General features: G+C 40.1%; 2 protein-coding genes across 2 annotated transcripts in view; one reads left to right on the top strand and one right to left on the bottom strand.

Annotated features, from left to right (window-relative positions):
- Positions 1–19,218, top strand: part of si:ch211-10a23.2 (Galectin-related protein A-like) — a 493,745-nt gene that overhangs the window by 291,420 nt on the left and 183,107 nt on the right. The window lies entirely within an intron of this gene.
- The window catches only part of pals1a (protein associated with LIN7 1, MAGUK p55 family member a), a 163,802-nt gene that overhangs the window by 47,036 nt on the left and 97,548 nt on the right, over positions 1–19,218 (bottom strand). Inside the window, exon 2 of the mRNA XM_028821461.2 lies at positions 13,030–13,512. Within this exon, the coding sequence (XP_028677294.1) occupies positions 13,030–13,387 (358 nt within the window). The 5' untranslated portion in view covers positions 13,388–13,512. The remainder of the gene's footprint in view (positions 1–13,029; positions 13,513–19,218) is intronic.

Raw genomic sequence — 19,218 nt, 5'->3', positions numbered from 1 at the left:
CAAAAAAGAGGTTCCAGTTATGACCATTACGCGTAGAATTTCGAAATGAAACCTGCCTAACTTTTGTAAGTAAGCTGTAAGGAATGAGCCTGCCAAATTTCAGCCTTCCACCTACACAGGAAGTTGGACAATTAGTGATGAGTGAGTCAGTCAGTCAGTCAGTCAGTGAGTGAGGGCTTTGCCTTTTATTAGTATATAAATATATATATATATATATATATATATATATATATATATATATATATAGATAGATAGATAGATAGATAGATAGATAGATAGATAGATAGATAGATAGATAGATAGATAGATAGATAGATAGATAGATAGATAGATAGATAGATAGATAGATAGATAGATAGATAGATAGATAGATAGATAGATAGATAAAGAAATCCTCTACAACTGACTCTGAAAGTACGGCTCACAATGATTTCACCAATCCTACACGGGGCTAGTTATTTTTTAAATCACTGAACAGCACTTATCTGTCCCAGACTTGAAGGAGGATGGATGTATCAGCATTAGCACTAACCTGTAGAATGTCCACAGAGTGGTAGGTTGGCCTAGATCAGTGTTTGCCAAATGGGACTATGTGGCAGTCTCTCAGGGAGCTCCTGATAAGGTGTTTGAAACAAACAATTATTCATATTAAGAAACAGTTAGGAAACATGCAGTAAGTCCCTATAAAGTTAACTGTGCAGATATTAAAAAAAATTGAAAAAGCAGCTCAGTAAACTTTGTTCCAGATACATAGTTGAGAAAATACCAACCCAACTGGCAGCATTATTAAGATGAACCATATTCCATTGTTCCACTGTTCCGCCAGTGGCACATCATTCACCGATGGACTGATGTAAAGAAAATGAGGAAAGCAGGAGAACAGTCAGAATAGCATCAGTTTAAAGAAAATGATGTACTTTTCAAATTTACATCCACAAGCTCACATCATCCACAGCCTTTGTCTTTCTTTAGGAAAGAGCGTTACCCAGAGGTACCTAAACACTAAGCATGGATACCCTGTTGGCAAACTGCCCAATTTTTCTCAAGAGAAAGCTTTCTGAATTAATATCCACCCAGGCAACAATGGGAATGGCTCCCACAATATCAGCCAAAGAACTTCAGGAATCTTATGCTATTCCCCAGCTCGTAGATAAAAAGCCATTCATAATTGTTGAATGTTTCATTCTTCCCACCACTGTAGCAGCAGCACAGAAGATGCTGGATAAAAAGCAGCAGACACACTAAAACTGATTCTTGGTCAAATGACACCCTTTCATGTAGAAAAGAAGATTTGGGAACAAATCATTGTTCAACAGGTTGTAGAGAAGTTTAAGCTGGTGAAACTTTTTCACTCCAGCCCGGTGAACCCATTGACATCAGCAGACAGGACAAGCTCATATAGGACCAGTTATAATAGAGATATTTGCGAACATGTGTTTTCTTGTAAGATATCTGAATGAAATAAAACTGGAAAAGAAATCTTCAGTGTTATTTTCCCTCTGAAATGGAGTTTATTGCTATGTATAAATGCAGTTGCTTCAATGACAGGACGAGTAAGAGGACTAATGGCACGGGTTAGAGCAGCATGATACATAGGAAGCATTAGCCACCAAGAAAATCAGTACTGTATTGCACTTAGTACTGAACAATGGCATTAAAGTTGTAAACTTCACAGAGTCAACGGCACTTCATGCTCAGCTCTTTGGCAAGCTATGTAAAAAATAAAGGAATCCTAACACACACAGCGACTACTATACCCTAGGTGCACTGAGTCGATTGTTCGAGCTGTAATCTGAAATTTTGTACAATCATGGATTTCTTTCTGAATTTAAGACACTAATTGGTTCTTACATTTGGCCTATCTTGATAACAAATCTTAAAATATGTTTAATATTTGCCCCTGGAAGGCAATGATGCAAACATTCTGAACATGTAGGACAAAACAGGTGTGCTTCAAAAGAAAAGGGTCCAGTGAAAATGTGATTTCATGTTGTTTCCTGTGCTGGATGCCTATCTTTCAAATGATGATATGGAGAGAAATTCAGTGAAAACAATAACTGACATGCATTAGTCAAGCTAGTGTTCCGATTTTAAGGTTCACTTCCCTAACATCTACTACATAATAAAATGCAAAGGTTCCTCAGAGCAATCTGACTGGTCAGTTTGGCTTTGGTGATGTGATCAGAAGAGGAAATGTGAATGTGAGATACACGAGAAGCCATACTGAAAGTCACCTTCAAAGATGAGAAGTATAAAAAGGACAGGAAGCAAGAGACACCTCAAAAATAGCGTACTCTGAGAAGCAGGCATTACAAGGACACACTCAAGAAGGGGAGCGCTGGTCAAGCGAGGTTCAGAAACACAAGGATATGAAGAAGGAAAGGAGCTAAAAGTACACATAGAGATAGATAGGCTAGAGATAACAAATATTTTAAAATGTATTCTGTTACCTGCCTTTGAAAGGTAACATCAATCAGTTGATGATAACTCTGCTCAGTCATAGATTGGATAAGAAATCAATTTCTCCTCTCTGAGCATAACAGAAACAAACCTCCTACCTATCTTCAGGAAAAATGAAAGGCCCACTCTCGCACAGTTTTGTAAAGTGCGAAGGAGGAGCACGGGGATATAGGAAAGCTTGCTTTGGAACAGCGTCTACGTTTGGCATCTACATACCTGTTTGAGAACTTACTTTCCATAGTGGCACAGGTCAAGACAAAGCAGAGAAACACTACAGCCAGAAAAAAGCTCTAGTAACAGCAGTTGCATCTCTTCCTGCCAAGCTGAAAAAGGTTAGCAGTGCTCAACAATGCCAAGAATCTCATTAAATTCAAGGGAGGCCCACCAAATTACCAAAAGAAATTAAAAAGGCAGGCTCAGTTATGAAACACACTCTAGACCCCCTGGAGGTAGTAAAGGAGGACAAAATGAAGACAAAACTGAGTGCCATTATAAACAATGCCATACATCTTCTCTCTGAGACACTAACACTGAGCACTTTCAGCCAATGAATTATTCAGCAGAAGTGTGTCAAGAAACGCGCCTGGGGCACCTTTATAGTAAGAGCGATATGTCTGCATAATGTCTCGCTCGGAGTGTGACAGTCAGAAGTTTTCTTTTCTTTTTCTGTAGTCATTCTGGTGTGTGTTCAGACCATAGCGTGTGTGTATATCTATTATATAGTGCCATATCTATCTGCAAATTGTCCATACTTGGACTAGCACATTTTTAACATATCTAAGTACAATAAATGTACAGTATTAAATAAAAAGAGAACTTGCTCCATGAATAAGGAGTATTTGGTTAAAAGGCTTTTCAAAGGGGAGTATACAATACAAAAAATGTTTAGGATCACTAGTCTAAGTCAAAGATTTTGGCAAGTCTTCTCCTAATGATCATGGACCTCATCTTGTATTGCCAGGATTAGAGTAAATAAAAAATATATTAATGATAAAGTTGAAATAAATGTGTCTAAATATTGCATGGTGTGGGCGGCACGGTGGCGCAGTGGGTAGCGCTGCTGCCTCGCAGTTGAGAGATATGGGGACCTGGGTTCGCTTCCCGGGTCCTCCCTGCGTGGAGTTTGCATGTTCTCCCCGTGTCTGCGTGGGTTTCCTCCGGGCGCTCCGGTTTCCTCCCACAGTCCAAAGGCATGCTGGTTAGGTGGATTGGCGATTCTAAATTGGCCCTAGTGTGTGCTTGGTGTGTGGGTGTGTTTGTGTGCGTCCTGCGGTGGGTTGGCACCCTGCCCAGGATTGGTTCCTGCCTTGTGCCCTGTGTTGGCTGGGATTAGCTCCAGCAGACCCCCGTGACCCTCTGTTCGGATTCAGCGGGTTAGGAAATGGATGGATGGATGGATTGCATGGTGTTGCTGCTTGGCAGCATTGTGCTTTTATCTTTGTTTAATATTTTTTGTTTTAATTTAGCTGTCATGTATCTAAAATATGTACTGCACATTATTTAAAAATAAACTTAATTGAAGATACCATATATATGACATGTACAGAATAACCCTGAACACAGTATGACTTCTTCAAATGTAACTCTGGATATATCACATCCTATATGTGATCATGAAAATTCAAACATTAAGGTTATGATAGGCATGTAGTGCTGAAAGCATCTCACACTTCTGAAGTGGAAGACGCTTTGTTACAAAGACAGAGAAGACAGGCCACAACAGCTGCCAACACAGTGTCAATGATGGCTAACAATCCAGGGCCATTGCAGAACTTACTGTAGACCTACAGGTGATATTAAATAAACTGTAAAACTACTCCCAAAGCTCCCTGCATCTTTGCTGCTGCTGTGAAACATGCAGGCAAGACAGGCCTCAATGACTGTTGCCATGTATAGCATTAAACAACGCAAAAGATTGAACAGTCTCCTCTGCTTAAAGTTACCAAAGGATGATCCCAATGAAGTGACTACTGTAGTTCATAGACATCTGTAAAATTCTGGGTTTATCTTGACTGAACCTTGCTTCCACAATAATGTAAACTTAAATAATACCTTTCAAGAAATGAAAACAGATTTAGCTGATTTTATAAATTCCTCAGACATTCAATGAAACATTAAAAAGGTTTAGAGAGTCTACAATTACACTTTACTTACAACAAACTGATGTTCATTTGGCCACAATATGTGTTTCAATCAATGATATGTGCATGCAGCATACTGGAAATATATAAACGAATTGTGCGTGTGTGTGTTTGTGTACTGCACAAACATTAACACACACCTTCATTTTTTAACCTGCAATGTACAAAAACAAACAGCTGAGTAGTCAACAAGGTACTCATAAAATATTCAAAATTACTAAATAAAAAAAATGAATTTATTCTTGTTAAGAGGGAGATGTAGTGAATGGTTAGTTGAATTTACTCTTGACTTCCTGACTTTTGAAATGGCTGCACGTACATGCACACACAAAACCACGAATAAGGTGAATAATATGCCTTCTTCAAAATCCATGTCTGCAAGTGCACTTCTGGAGTTCTCCTTTGGCAAAACACTCCAGTGTCATTAAACTGCATAGAAAACAGTTAAATGGCATCATTGGCCACTGTGAATCCAAAAAGAAGCCTGAAGCATGTGATCATTTTGTTGTGTTTTATAAATACATTAAGCTTTTTATGTGCTGTGAAGTAAATAACTTTCATCCCCTGTCACACACATGTGCATGGGAGGCAGCTAAAGGGCTTGAATGAGGGTAATTCCGAGCCAGACCGGGATGTAGCAGAGTGCACCGACTCTTTTTCTCACTTTTCTATGGAACGTTTATGGGAAATTCCACCTGGTCCTGATGAAATCAAGTCTGCTTCCGACCCCTTTGACATTACTTTCGGATCTGAGCCTATGGATGAAGACCCTTCTGGGTCCAGCCCCTCTGATGTAATTTCTGGGCCCGAACCTTTGGATGAAGACCTTTCCGGTTCCGACCACCCCTGATGTAATTTCCTATATTGTCCTTTAAAAGCCGCCACCTTTCCCCTATTCCCCCGAGTTCTACCGCATACCGCTTAGAATTAAGGCCAAAAAGTTCTATCTTGGTCTCATCAGACCAGAGAATCTTATTTCTCACCATCTCAGAGTCCTCCAGGTGTCTTTTACTGTGTCTTGCACTGAGGTATGTGTGGAGACAACCACGCACTGCTCATCACTTGTCCAATACAGTCCCCACAGTGAAGCATGGCGGTGGCAGCATCATGCTGTGGGGGTGTTTTTCAGCTGCAGGGACAGGACGACTGGTTGCAATCGAGGGAAAGATGAATGCGGCCAAGTACAGGGATATCCTGGACAAAAACCTTCTCCAGAGTGCTAAGGACCTCAGACTGGGCCGAGGGTTTACCTTCCAACAAGACAATGACCCTAAGCACACAGCTAAAATAACGAAGGAGTGGCTTCACAACAACTCTGTGACTGTTCTTGAATGGCCCAGCCAGAGCCCTGACTTAAACCCAATTGAGCATCTCTGGAGAGACCTAAAAATGGCTGTCCACCAACGTTTACCATCCAACCTGACAGAACTGGAGAGGATCTGCAAGGAGGAATGGCAGAGGATCCCCAAATCCAGGTGTGAAAAACTTGTTGCATCTTTCCCAAGAAGACTCATGGCTGTATTAGCTCAAAAGGGTGCTTCTACTAAATACTGAGCAAAGGGTCTGAATACTTAGGACCATGTGATATTTCAGTTTTTCTTTTTTAATAAATCTGCAACAATTTCAAAAATTCTTTTTTTTTGTCTGTCAATATGGGGTACTGTGTGTACATTAATGAGGGAAAAAATTAATTTAAATGATTTTAGCAAATGGCTGCAATATGACAAAGAGTGAAAAATTGAAGGGGGTCTGAATACTTTCCGTACCCACTGTATATCACATGCAATATGCTTGCAAAGCTAAATAAAATAGTTAAACCATTGCTAGGAACTTTACATGAAAAAAAATGACAAACCTTGTTTCGACTGATTAAGGTCTTGTTATTTCATCTGGAACAAAATATAAAACTCCTTTAGTAAGTAAAAACTGTCAGTGGAAAATGCATGAACTTAGCATCAATTGCTTTTCTTCTTCTTCTCTTGGCTTTTCCTGTTAGGGTTCACTACAATGGATCATCTCTTTCCATTTCTTCCTGTACTCTGCATCTTGCTCCGGTATAGCCATCACCTTCATGTCCTTTCTCACCACATCCATAAAGCTCTTCTTAGGCCTTCCTCTTGCCTGGCAGCTCATCCTTAGCATTTTTCTCCCAATATACCCAGCATCTCTCCTCTGCACATGCCCAAACGAACACAATCTCACCTCTGACTTTGTCTTCAAACCATCCAACCTGAGCTGACTCTCTAATGTACTCATTTCTAATCCTATCCAATCTTATCACACCCAATGCAATTCTTAGCATCTTCAACTCTGCCACCTCTAGCTCTGTCTCCTGCTTTCTGATCAGTGCCACCGACTCCAACCCTGCCTGCACTCTCTTTTTCACCTCTCTTCCACAATCCCCATTACTCTGTACTGTTGATCCCAAGTATTTAAACTCATCCACCTTCACCAACTCTACTCCCTGCATCCTCACCATTCCACTGACCTCCCTCTCATTTACACACATGTATTCTGTCTTGTTCCTACTGACCTTCATTCCTCTCCTCTCTAGAGCATATCTCCCCTCTCCAGGGTCTACTCAACCTGCTCCCTACTATCGCTACAGATCACAATGTCATCAGCAAACATCATAGTCCACGGGGACTCCTGTCTAATCTCGTCTGTCAACCTGTCAAATGAATACTATAACAAATTAACAATCCCCCCTCAAATAAGCACCAGAATTACTAAAAAGAAAGAAAACTAGGTGCAGATAAAATGAGCTGTCTCTGTCATTGCCAGGCATTGTAAAGGCATCTCTTGTCAAGAACTGTCTGGTAAGAACTTCTCAGAGTGGATACAATGGTTGGGTTTGGGAGGAGAAACTCCCCATTTCACTTAAAATGGATTTTGGTGGAAGAAGTAGTGTAAAGGAAAGGAGCAGTTGTCCACAACTCTTCATCAATAAGAAAACTGTCATTTTAGCAGACAATTTATCCTACACCTTGGCTTTAACAAGTAAAACATCAAAAAACATTTACAAGCCCAAATGTTCTTTTTCAGTAGTAAATCAGCTGTAGTGTGGATTGCATTTAAACAATTCTCTTGCAATGTTGAAGGTACAGTAAGTGCCAGGAACTGCAAAGCAACTCTGTTTAATTCTGTTTACCTTATAGGGAAGCATTTCTACCCTGATGTTTAGTGAACTTCTCCAGGATGTGAAGCAATGTTTTGATATCGGTTGCTGTGTAAAACACCTTGTCAACACACATTTTCAGGCTTTATATATACTACAGTGATAGTGTCAATGCCATATGTTCCTCATGCAAGAGGTAACAGATAAGAGAATGAGAGACGTATGGGTAGTTTTAACAAGCTGCAAACAACATCATGAAAGAATTCTTTAATTTTATGTAGCTGTCTGTTGCTCAAATCTTTTTTTTTTTTATACTCCTCCTTTCTTTCAAGCTTGTTTATGTACATAAAGCAATAACACATGAAATCGTTTGAAGTGTCACATGACCTTTGATAACTTCTGTTCTGCTGAGTCCAGTTCTTGAATGCCGGGTAAAAGGAAGTGACAAAGTTGGAGGTGCTGGTGCAGCTCTCCTAACAGGTTGTCCTGATCCATATAAAAGTGATGTGCTTTTGTTTGCATGTTTGACTACTGATCGGTGTATGTAGGAAGTATGAATTGGCAATAAATACTGCATACCTGTTTATAATGTGCAAACACCAAGTTTGGGAACCTGTAGTTTAAAAAACATGAGGGCAATGTGAACTGTATTAATGTCCCAGTTGCCAACTCTCTGTGCTAATGTGATGACAGTTTGACATTGTTAAATGGTGTCAGCATTTCCAATAATGACAGACGAAACACAAAAAAAACTTTAAAGCTAAGAATAGCACTGAAGAATAACATTATATCCAACTAAAACATATTTAGAGACTCCATGCCAAGACACAATGAACTGTTCTAGTGACTCCAGTATAAACGAGTATGTGTGAGTGTGTGTATATGTATGGGTATATATACTGTATACACAGAAGTAACATATGCTATATATTGCTACTTTTGCTCTGGCTGTTGTACCCATATAAGACATGTTGAAATCCAAGTTTGCACTGCACCATCTACTGCAGTGTTCCTCAACCACTGGGTGGGTTGTAGGCTGCTGCCAGTGGGTTGCCAATTGCAATGGTTTATATTGGTAGTGAGTTGCAGAGTGTTATGGCCAACGATGGTCATCAATATCCCTTCCACTGTAACAATTGTGCTTGATTCACCAACAAGAAAAGCTCTGATGATTAAGCTCGATTAACCAAGGGGAACCCACTTCCATCACTTTTTCCACAGAGGGTATCTTTCAGGGTTCCCAAGAGACAGAAAGAGGAAGCAAGATCTGGGGTCTCATTCAAAAAACTTGAATTGATTTCATTGTGAAAATATGCATATATCAAAAAAAAAATGTAAAATGCATAAACAAAAAAAAAAGTCAGGCTTCAAAATACTGGAGTACACTCATTTGTATGCAATTTATCCATTATAAATAACAACAATCTTGTAAATGGTCATCAATACTAGGGATTCTCTGATCAGATCTTTAAGTTTGATACCAATCACCAATTTCATATTACTTGATTAGCCGATTCTGATTGTTTTTTCCTTTATCCCTTTAAAAAACATTTTACACTAAGCTCCTGCATAACCAGATGCATAGAAGCCTTATGTTGTATATTAAAGTGTTACCTTTGGTATTTTTATAATCAAAATATAGACCACAGATATTAACTGTTTATTTTAATTAAATTTAATTTTTCCTTATTTTTAAGGAAATATAATTTCCTTAAAATACATACTTTAATTAATAAAATATGTACAAAAATATGCATCCATAATACATATGGCATAAAAGAAAATAAAATCCTTCTTATAATTACAAAGTGTGATATTCTTTATATTTTCTGTAATGTTCCTATCTGAAACAAGGCTTAATTTAAATTAAAAAAAAGTATTTTTTTCCTCTAACAAAAAACAAAAACCACAAATTTTATATAATATTACATATATAGTATGCAAGGACTGGGGGAGAGAGTATTTTCAGGACAGTTTCTCCCCCGCGCCAACAGAGGGCAGCCCCCTTGGTTTCCATCAGGGCCATGGGTCATGAGCATAGGAGTTCAACCCTGCTGGGGTCGCATGGACATTTTTGGGGCCCTACTTGGCAGCACTTCCGCCACACCCAGAAGTGCTGCCGGAAGAAGCTCGTTGGGCACCTGAAGTCCTTCCGGGTGCCCTATAAAGGGAGCCAGTCACCACCACTCAATGGCCAGAGTCAGGAGGAAGAGGACAAAGCCTGAAGAGGAGCGGAGGTGGATGGACTGGCGGTGTGTCTTGGTGCTGTGTTGGTGATTTGCACAGAACTGCAAATAAACCGGGTGCTAGGTGTTAAACCTGTGTCCTGCGTCCGTCTGTGTCGGGGTTAGGGCTGCTGTAAGCGCCTGGGCTTCACAATATATATATATATATATATATATATATATATATATATATATATATATATATATATATATATATATATAAAGAATGTTTGAAACACAGGGAGAAGAAGCACATTGAAGCTCTCTGATTTCAATCTGCAAATGGAGGCATTATGCCAAAGCAATTCATACAGACAGATTTGGCAGCTGTGGAGGAATCAGGTAAAATGCTTAACGTATGCCTATGAGTGATTAACCACACTGGTGCATTACATACAGTTGTAAGACTGACAATCTTTATCACATGAGTATCTACACATTCTGAGGTGGTCAGCCACTCCGGAGGACTGCAGAGTCTCAGGTACCACACCAAAAGCCTCTCCAAGTCTGGTCACCGTATGCTGCCATGGCCAAGTCCTCTCAGATTTGGTGCCACGGACTTGTCACAATCACAGCCATCCAAGAAGTGAGTTGGGAGTTCAGGGAAACTGGGGAAGGTACTAACATAAATATGTAAGTCAATAAAAGATCATATTAAAAAATGTACCTCAGCACCTGTTTGCTCATTTCACAATTCACAGCAGTAAGGGCCAGGGCTGTGGGGTTTGAGTCGGAAGCAATTACTGGGTTACTGGAGTCGGTAAAAATGTACTGACACTGACTGAATGTAAATTGTAATACAATGTTATAAAATTTCCAAATTTACATTTTTTATTCTAGCCTTTTGACAAAAAATATAGCTTCTTTTTTATTTTGTAAGTTTAGTTTTACATTTAATGCTACTCAGTGTATGTAAGCCACAATAACATTGCTACAGCCTTTAAAAATGAACTTAAACTGTTTAAAGCATCAAAGAGTAGCTTGATGGTTCACACTGGCTGTGATGAAGCACGTTGCACCTTGTAAGTTGTGTGCTTTCACTCAACACTGTAAATATACAAGTCTAACTACAAAACAGAGGAGTGGAAGTTGGTGGTACCAGAAATTTAGGAGTTAGAGTGAAAGGCAAAGTTTTTGTGTAATTATTCCACAACCTTGGAGGTATCAGCCACCTCGGTAGGTGGATAGGGAGCGGGGTCATCTGACTCTATATCAACAAGATCAAGGGTTGGAGAAGAATTAATATGCCGTGCAATCTCAATGCTGCAGACCATCATTGATTGGTACAGTGGCTTCCCACCGGAAACATCCATACACCACTATCTTCAAGCAGCACAAAACAAGCCATGCAATATTTAAACATCAGGCTATGAATGGGCTATAAGGCAGGATATTTGTAGCTTTCTCTGTGCAGTGAGTGAATCACACCTGTGTTTTTACTTCAGTATAATTATTGATGACAAGGGAATGCATTAAAATAGAGTCTGTACATCATATTCATGAATTTTAGGTTTAATATGTTTGTCATGTCATCGTACATTACAACAACAGCTCAATTAAATGAATAATTATGCATGTGACTTGTTATTAAGCTGGTATAGCTGCAGATCCGTACTTTATCAAGGGCACTGTCGTTTCTCGCTTTCTCCAAAATGTTACGTATGCATGGGTCAGAGTTGCCATAAATATATGCATGTTCTCCAGACAGACTTTCTTTAATAAATCCCAATGTTTGTGAGGAATGTTGCATATGCAGATTTCAGGCCTCGTTTTGTGCATATGCAAGTGTTATAAATCTGACCACTGGCCTCGAAGGTGGAAGGGGAAAAGTAATCCATCCAAGTTTTGATAGCATTTCCTTTATGTATAAAGCACATCACCACACAATGCTATTTTGAGAGCCAAATACGTATAAATGCAAAGTAATTTGCACATATTTTTGATTAATTTTGATTTAAGTACTAAAAGCCCTGCAAGACGTTTTAGGCAAGCCTTGTATATTTGTATCCACAAAGTACCCCTTAGAATAATGCAGGCATACCTTTGCACTAGTTTGTGTTCACTCAAATTGAAATCATGTTTAAGAAATAGTACACAACAATTAAGTGAACAACTCTGCCTCCTGAGAAAAAGTAACAGCCTTGAGCTAAGACTAATGCTATACAGTAATCCCTCCTCCATCGCGGGGGTTGCGTTCCAGAGCCACCCGCGAAATAAGAAAATCCGCGAAGTAGAAACCATATGTTTATATGGTTATTTTTATATTGTCATGCTTGAGTCACAGATTTGCGCAGAAACACAGGAGGTTGTAGAGAGACAGGAACGTTATTCAAACACTGCAAACAAACATTTGTCTCTTTTTCAAAAGTTTAAACTGTGCTCCATGACAAGACAGAGATGACAGTTCTGTCTCACAATTAAAAGAATGCAAACATATCTTCCTCTTCAAAGGAGTGTGTGTCAGGAGCACAGAATGTCACATAGATAGAGAAAACAATCTCTAGCAAACAAATCAATAGGGCTGTTTGGCTTTTAAGTATGCGAAGCACCGCAGCACAAAGCTGTTGAAGGCGGCAGCTCACACCCCCTCCGTCAGGAGCAGGGAGAAAGAGAGAGAGAGAGACAGAGTTTGTTTTTCAGTCAAAAATCAATACGTGCCCTTCGAGCTTTTAAGTATGCGAAGCACTGTGCAGCATGTCGTTTTAGGAAGCAGCTGCACAAAAGATAGCAACGTGAAGATAATCTTTCAGCATTTTTAGACGAGTGTCCATATCGTCTAGGTGTGCGAACAGCTCCCCTGCTCAATCCCCATACGTCAGGATCAGAGAAAGTCAGCGCAAGAGAGAGAGAAGAGTAAGCAATCTAGCTTCTCAGCCATCTGCCAATAGCGTCCCTTGTATGAAATCAACTGGGCAAACCAACTGAGGAAGCATGTACCAGAAATTAAAAGACCCATTGTCCACAGAAATCCGCGAACCAGTAAAAAATCCGCGATATATATTTAAATATGCTTACATATAAAATCCGCGATGGAGTGAAGCCGCGAAAGGCGAAGCGCGATATAGCGAGGGATCACTGTACTCACCTAAAATTTTTGCAACATTGCAGGGTACCTCAGGCACACTACCCTCGACAGGATCAAACGTAGGATTGTCTATTCCAATCTTAGGGTTCTGGGCCAGTTTTTTAAGCCTCATCGAGGAATTGACATCAAGCTCTTGCTTGCGGCTCTCTTCCTCCCGACGACGACGAATGTCCTCCTGCTGCTGCCGGATTCGCTCCAGCTGTGTACTCCGGCGTACCGGTAAGCTCCTTGAGCCAAGCTCCTCTGGACAATCAACAGCCATTTCCCTGTGCCGTTGGGGCTCTGAGACAAGGTCCAAATTTTTAAGTTCTCCGTCCGAGTCCTCAGTCACGTGGCCGTTCATATGCAAAGTGGTCATGGCCGGACAACTTCTCACTTAACTCTGAGCACAGTTGCAAAACCCATTTTTAAAGACAAGACCAATGTTGATTAAGCCAGCTTTACATTGTCCATCAAATGGAATACCAGCCCTTTCTCAGGAACCTGAAACAAAAAGAAGAAATGTAACTTAGCATGCATAACAAATATGTCAATCTCTGCATAAAAAACACACGATACTTAAAGTCACTTAATTCAATTCAGAGTTGCAGGGAACAAAAGCTTATCCTGACAAAATGTAGAATGAGTATCAGGTATACACACATACTTACACAGGGCTAAATTGGAATGACCAGTTAACCTAACATGTACCTTTATTTGCAAGGAAAACATATACAAACACGAGGGAACATGCAAAGACATGGAAATCAATCAAGGTCAGAAGTGAAAAGCAGGACTCTTAATGTATGAAGAAGCAGAACTAACCGCAGCTCTACGGTGCCATTCATGATGACGACATGCATATGAAAATTATGATTCAAAATCAAGATAATTTAGTGTTCTCAAATACACCATGCTGTCACATTTGTAATTCACAGACAGATGACACAATGCAGTGCATGATTTGTGTCACTGAATGACACTACAAGTAAACCTGCAGGTCACCAGATTGTTGCCATGGAACTGGTGACCAAACAAAGCAGCTTCATCTTTTGTTGAATTTGTGATGTGGGCCATCTGCATACTCGCTAGCCGCCTTCTGCTCCCCAAAGGACTAGCCATGGATATAATGTCACACCAGTTTATGGTGTATATAAATTCTTTGAACCAAAATGGATGAAAGCATTGACAGACAGAGAGACATGTTCTTTTATAATTACACATTTATTTAGAGGTACTAAGCTGAAGCTTTATTTCTGGGACAGGACAATGAAATTGATGGCATTGTTTAGACCAAAGGATCAGGACGGCTATTCTGCATATGAGAAACTGCAGTACTTTAGAAACATACCCCATTTTATACAATAGATGGGGAGTGTTTTTGAAGGGGAATCTCAAGGGTCCAAGGCACAGGGGTATAGCTTGAGGTCAGCATCGCTGATTGTTTTCCAGGTTATGAACATGAGGGCTGCTGAATACATTGTTTAAAATGGAATTCAGTCTTTTAGGGTAGGTGTTGACTGAACATGTAGGGCAATAACACAGCTCGCCTTCAGGCAAGTCAAAGGCTAGAAGCCCTGGGGTGGGCCAGATGGGCACAGCGGAACAACACAGCAGCTGAGTGTACTCAAAGTGTTGTCGAGGGACCTGCAACTAAAGGTCAAGTCACATTATGCACCTTTTCAGCCATTACCTTCATTTATATAACTTTAGTGAGTCGGTCAGTCGCATCATGCAAGATGCCAAGCAATGGACTCCAAACTAGCTCAGAGAAGATCCAACCTGTTTGACTTTGTTTTTAGTCGTAAGGGCGTGCTCTGTGCATATGAGAGCCAACAACCAATAAATACTCATTCTGAAGCACAAGAATATAATGCAGCAATGAGAAATAAGAAATATGGGGAATCTGGACCTCATAAAAAGAAAAGAAGCCCATCTGACTGATGTCTCGAGTTTTACATACCAGGACAAAACAGAAAAAAGAATAAAAAAAGCAAGACTGCGGCTGAACCTGCTGTACCTGTTGACCTTTTGTACAGCACTGGCTGTCTGAAAAACGGGTAGGCGCAACTGTGCTGGAAAGCTAGCGAGTGATCACTAAATGTGACACGGCCACAGATATTCTGTTGTTAAAACCGTCAAGATCCAGCAATGAGATCAGAAACTGCTGTCCGCAAATCTGACATACCCCATAACTAAAAGTTGTCTAATATGAAATCTGCTTCAATAAGACACCCCCATTCTTACAGACAGGGAAACAACCAAAGTGAGGCTTGACAGTGACTGGTTTATTCCCATTAAAAACAGTACATTCTCTAATCCCAGTCAGGGTCATGGAAAGTCGGTGCAATGACCACCAACACTGGGCACAGGAGTGACAGGCCTAAGAAACAGTGTACCCTGATGTTAATGCAAAGTGATGGATGAGAAGTGTCTTCGGGATGGATGGATGGATGGAGGGATAAATAAAACTTTAAGCGCTTACTAAATTTACCCTGGGCACAAATAAAATTAACTCTAAGGCAGGAAGCAGTACTGATGCAGTTTTTAACGTACATGTCTTCTAAGTCTGGTACAAGGTCCATATAAAAAGCATGTATGATGAGGAACAACTCCATTTGTCTGATGGGGTGTTGAAGAGAAACCTAGTTAACGTTTTTAAAGTAATGCTCTCAGGCCTATATCACAGGGAATGACAGTGCAGATTGAAATTATGTACAAGGGAAGGATGAAGTTAAAAGCACACTGGAACTGAAAGCTGTCAAACATGATTTGTGTTTTATATGCACAAAGCGAGATCCTCGACATAATTCACAAGCAGTGGAACACTTGATCATAAAAAAAAACAGACTCTTGCCTGGACTGTTAGCTTCTTGTAGTCGATTACTCCACTTTAGGCACACACCTGATAAAGATGCACTTTTTGAAATGTCTCACGTTCAGCCTGTTTATTTTTCAGTCTGAAGCTAGTGTTCATTTATACTTCTTTTAAGGTTTTGTGTATCTACTCCATATCCCTGGGTAGCTGCAAAATTCACACTGCCTAACACCATCAGTAGATGCACAGACGAGGCTGAACAACATCCACTGTACATCTAAACAATTAACTAAGGTAAGTTAACATTACAGCCTAACTGGAAACACAAATTATTCCATGACAAAATAGCCACAATGTTTTAATATGTTGTATATCCACAGACCTCAATGCTTATCTAAACTCATATTTGCTGTTGTCATGTCATGTACTGATGCAATAGGTAAAATGACAAAGATATCATAGCAGACAGAGGCACATCTCAAACATATTTCTTCTGACACAGAGCTCATTACAGTTCTTGAGGTCACTGTGCTCCTGGGAACACTCAAAACTTTAGAAATGGTTTTATCCCATTGTTCTGATCTGTGCCTTACCAAAATGTGATCTACACAGAGGTCTGTGGACTTGTTTTGTTTTTCCATTATAGGCTATTAAGTGTGGACTGATGCCCAAAAATGACAAATTTACCTTTTAAAATTAAATCTCCAACACAATAAAATGTGCAGAAAGAGAAGTTATTGAAAACATTCTGAATCCACTGTATGTAACATTAACAATCACAGTTTGATGAACTTCAAGACATCCATCCATCCAGCCATTTTCCAACCCGTTGAATCCGAACACAGGGTCACGGGGGTCTGCTGGAGCCAATCCCAGCCAACACAGGGTGGCAAGGCAGGGCGCCAACCCACTGCAGGACACACACACACACACACACACCCACACACTAGGGCCAATTTAGAATCGCCAAATGACTTAACCTGCATGTCTTTGGACTGTGAGAGGAAACCGGACCACCCGGAAGAAACCCACGCAGACACGGGGAGAACATGCAAACTCCACGCAGGGAGGACTCGGGAAGCGAACCCGGGTCTCCTTACTGGGTGCCGCCACTTCAGGACATGATCCTTCAAATTACTGAAACAGCTAAGAAAGCAACAATGTGATAACTGGTCAAAAATAAATAAGCCAAAACAAGATTTGTAAATATGACCTACAAAAATTATTGTTGTACATTTGCAGCTACACAAAGAAGGGCAAAAGAAAGTTACAATGTGTGCCGCTTAATGTTTTATCGTTCCCTTCTTGACTTGCTTTTGCCTTCACCATTTTGTATTAGAAGCATTTAGCTCCAAAATACTGTAAATGTTTCCCAATTCTGACAAAAAATGTAATAATTAAAAGTTCCACCTCTCCACAGTAAGAAGAACTTTACAGAACTTCACTAGAACTTTAAATGGTAGAAAAACAATTTGAGGAACAAGCTGAACAAAATAGTGAGCACCCCCTTCCCATCCCACTTCCTTTATTCCACACACTCTGTTCCTTGCATCTAACAAAAAAATCTGAGAAGCAAGACAAATGACCAAAGGCACAAGCACACACAAAAAAAAAAACAGTCAAGACACATCAAAGCCACACAGACACACGAGGCAACTCATGTGAAATGAAACATAATTACGCTCTCAACTCTGAATGCCTCCAACAGCTCTGGGATCTAGTGACAGGCTGGCGGCCTTCAAGGAGACTCTGTGCCTCCTGTTACTCAGGGCTGCAGTTGTGTGTCTAGCAGACCCTTGGCTGTGGCTTCTCTAGTTTCTGCCTTCTGTAATATGAGCTTCCACCATTCCCTGTTGGCATTCTGCTCCTAATTTCATAAAGTTGATGCGCTTCAGCTCAGAAACAAAGTGAAGAACACAAGTCAGTTACTCATGATTCCCCTGAAGGGGCCAGATAATGCAGCATGCGTAAGTAATCAATATGGAGAACTCCCAATGCCCACCAAAAAGGTTGGCCACCTCCAAGGCTCAAGATCGCCTCAATGCTCTCCATTTTTGTACTGTTCAGGTGGTACAAAGCAATTCCTAGGCTACTAAAAGCTGATAAAAACAGCAGCATGACGCAGAACTCGAGCACAACAAAACTGCATGACACACTGTAACCTGAGTAATAAAATGTTACATTTAATAAACAAAAGGAGTCCATTCAGAAGGTTTTGTTTCCACTTTGGATTCACCATCAGGTCTTAAACAAGTCATTTAACTTGCCTGTGCTCCAACAATCATTATTAGTTTAAGAGTAATCTTCTGGGTTTACCCAGTCGTGCCCAAATCTATTTCTATATATCTATAATACGAATATTAGTATATGTGTGTATAAATATATATATATATATATATATATATATATATATATATATATATATATATATATATATTTATTTATTTATTTATTTATTTATATATTTATTAGTGCTGAGCAGTATACTGGTTCATACCAAAAACCGTTTTTTATTTTTGTTATGATATGGATTTTTCTTATACCGGAACACCAGTTTAAATAGCTTAAACAACATTCAGAACATGGTGCAGCGGGAAACTGTTTAAGGGGAGACCTTTTTCACTGGTTCACCGCAAAATACGCATCCAACAGAGTACATGTATTAGTGGAGGTATTGAGCGGTGAAAATGGACAGAGAACATTCTGAAACTGAAGCTGTAGCAGACGATAAAGTTGAACATGATGACAGAGAAGAACACTTGACGAAAAAAGGTGCCGTGTCTGTTGTCTGGAGATATTTTGGTTTTAAAAGGTCGGATGTGGACCATTGTGCTCAAATATGTGAATACTGTTTCTATACTACTGGATAATACTGCAAGCCATGTTGTACTTGGTTTATTTTTTTTTTTTTTCAAAACTGTGTAATGTACCTTGTTACTGTGTAATAGTGCGATGGTGCCGGTCCCCTACAGACTCCCTCTTACCACATGGGAGTCTGTTGAACCAACACAGTTGATAGTTACGACCGAGATAAGCTGAGAAATCTCATTGAAGCCTGGGGATGATGGAATGTGCTCAAGTGCTTTTGTTAAAAACTGTCAAAGTAAAACCAAAAGTGTCCATTGTGCAGTGTTCAGAAAAATACAGTACCCAAATAAATAGCAAATCCATAAAGCCAGTGAAATGTGGGGATAAAATCCATAATAAATACAGTAAATCCATTAAAATGCAGTCTGTCTCCTCGCCCGATCGCAGCACACCACCTTCTGTCTCCACGGCACACCTGTTGCTGGCGGAGCCTCTGCAGCACGAACTGCTTTCTGCCAACCCCTGTTTTGGCTGCCGCCACACTGTGCAGCCAGACCGCCCGAGGTCGGCACACCTTCCGTCTT

Source organism: Erpetoichthys calabaricus, chromosome 16 (genome assembly GCF_900747795.2).
Source record: "Erpetoichthys calabaricus chromosome 16, fErpCal1.3, whole genome shotgun sequence".
NCBI classification, from domain to species: Eukaryota; Metazoa; Chordata; class Cladistia; order Polypteriformes; family Polypteridae; genus Erpetoichthys; species Erpetoichthys calabaricus.
Note: the sequence above shows the minus strand (reverse complement) of the source record. Positions and strands in the feature narration are given on the sequence as shown.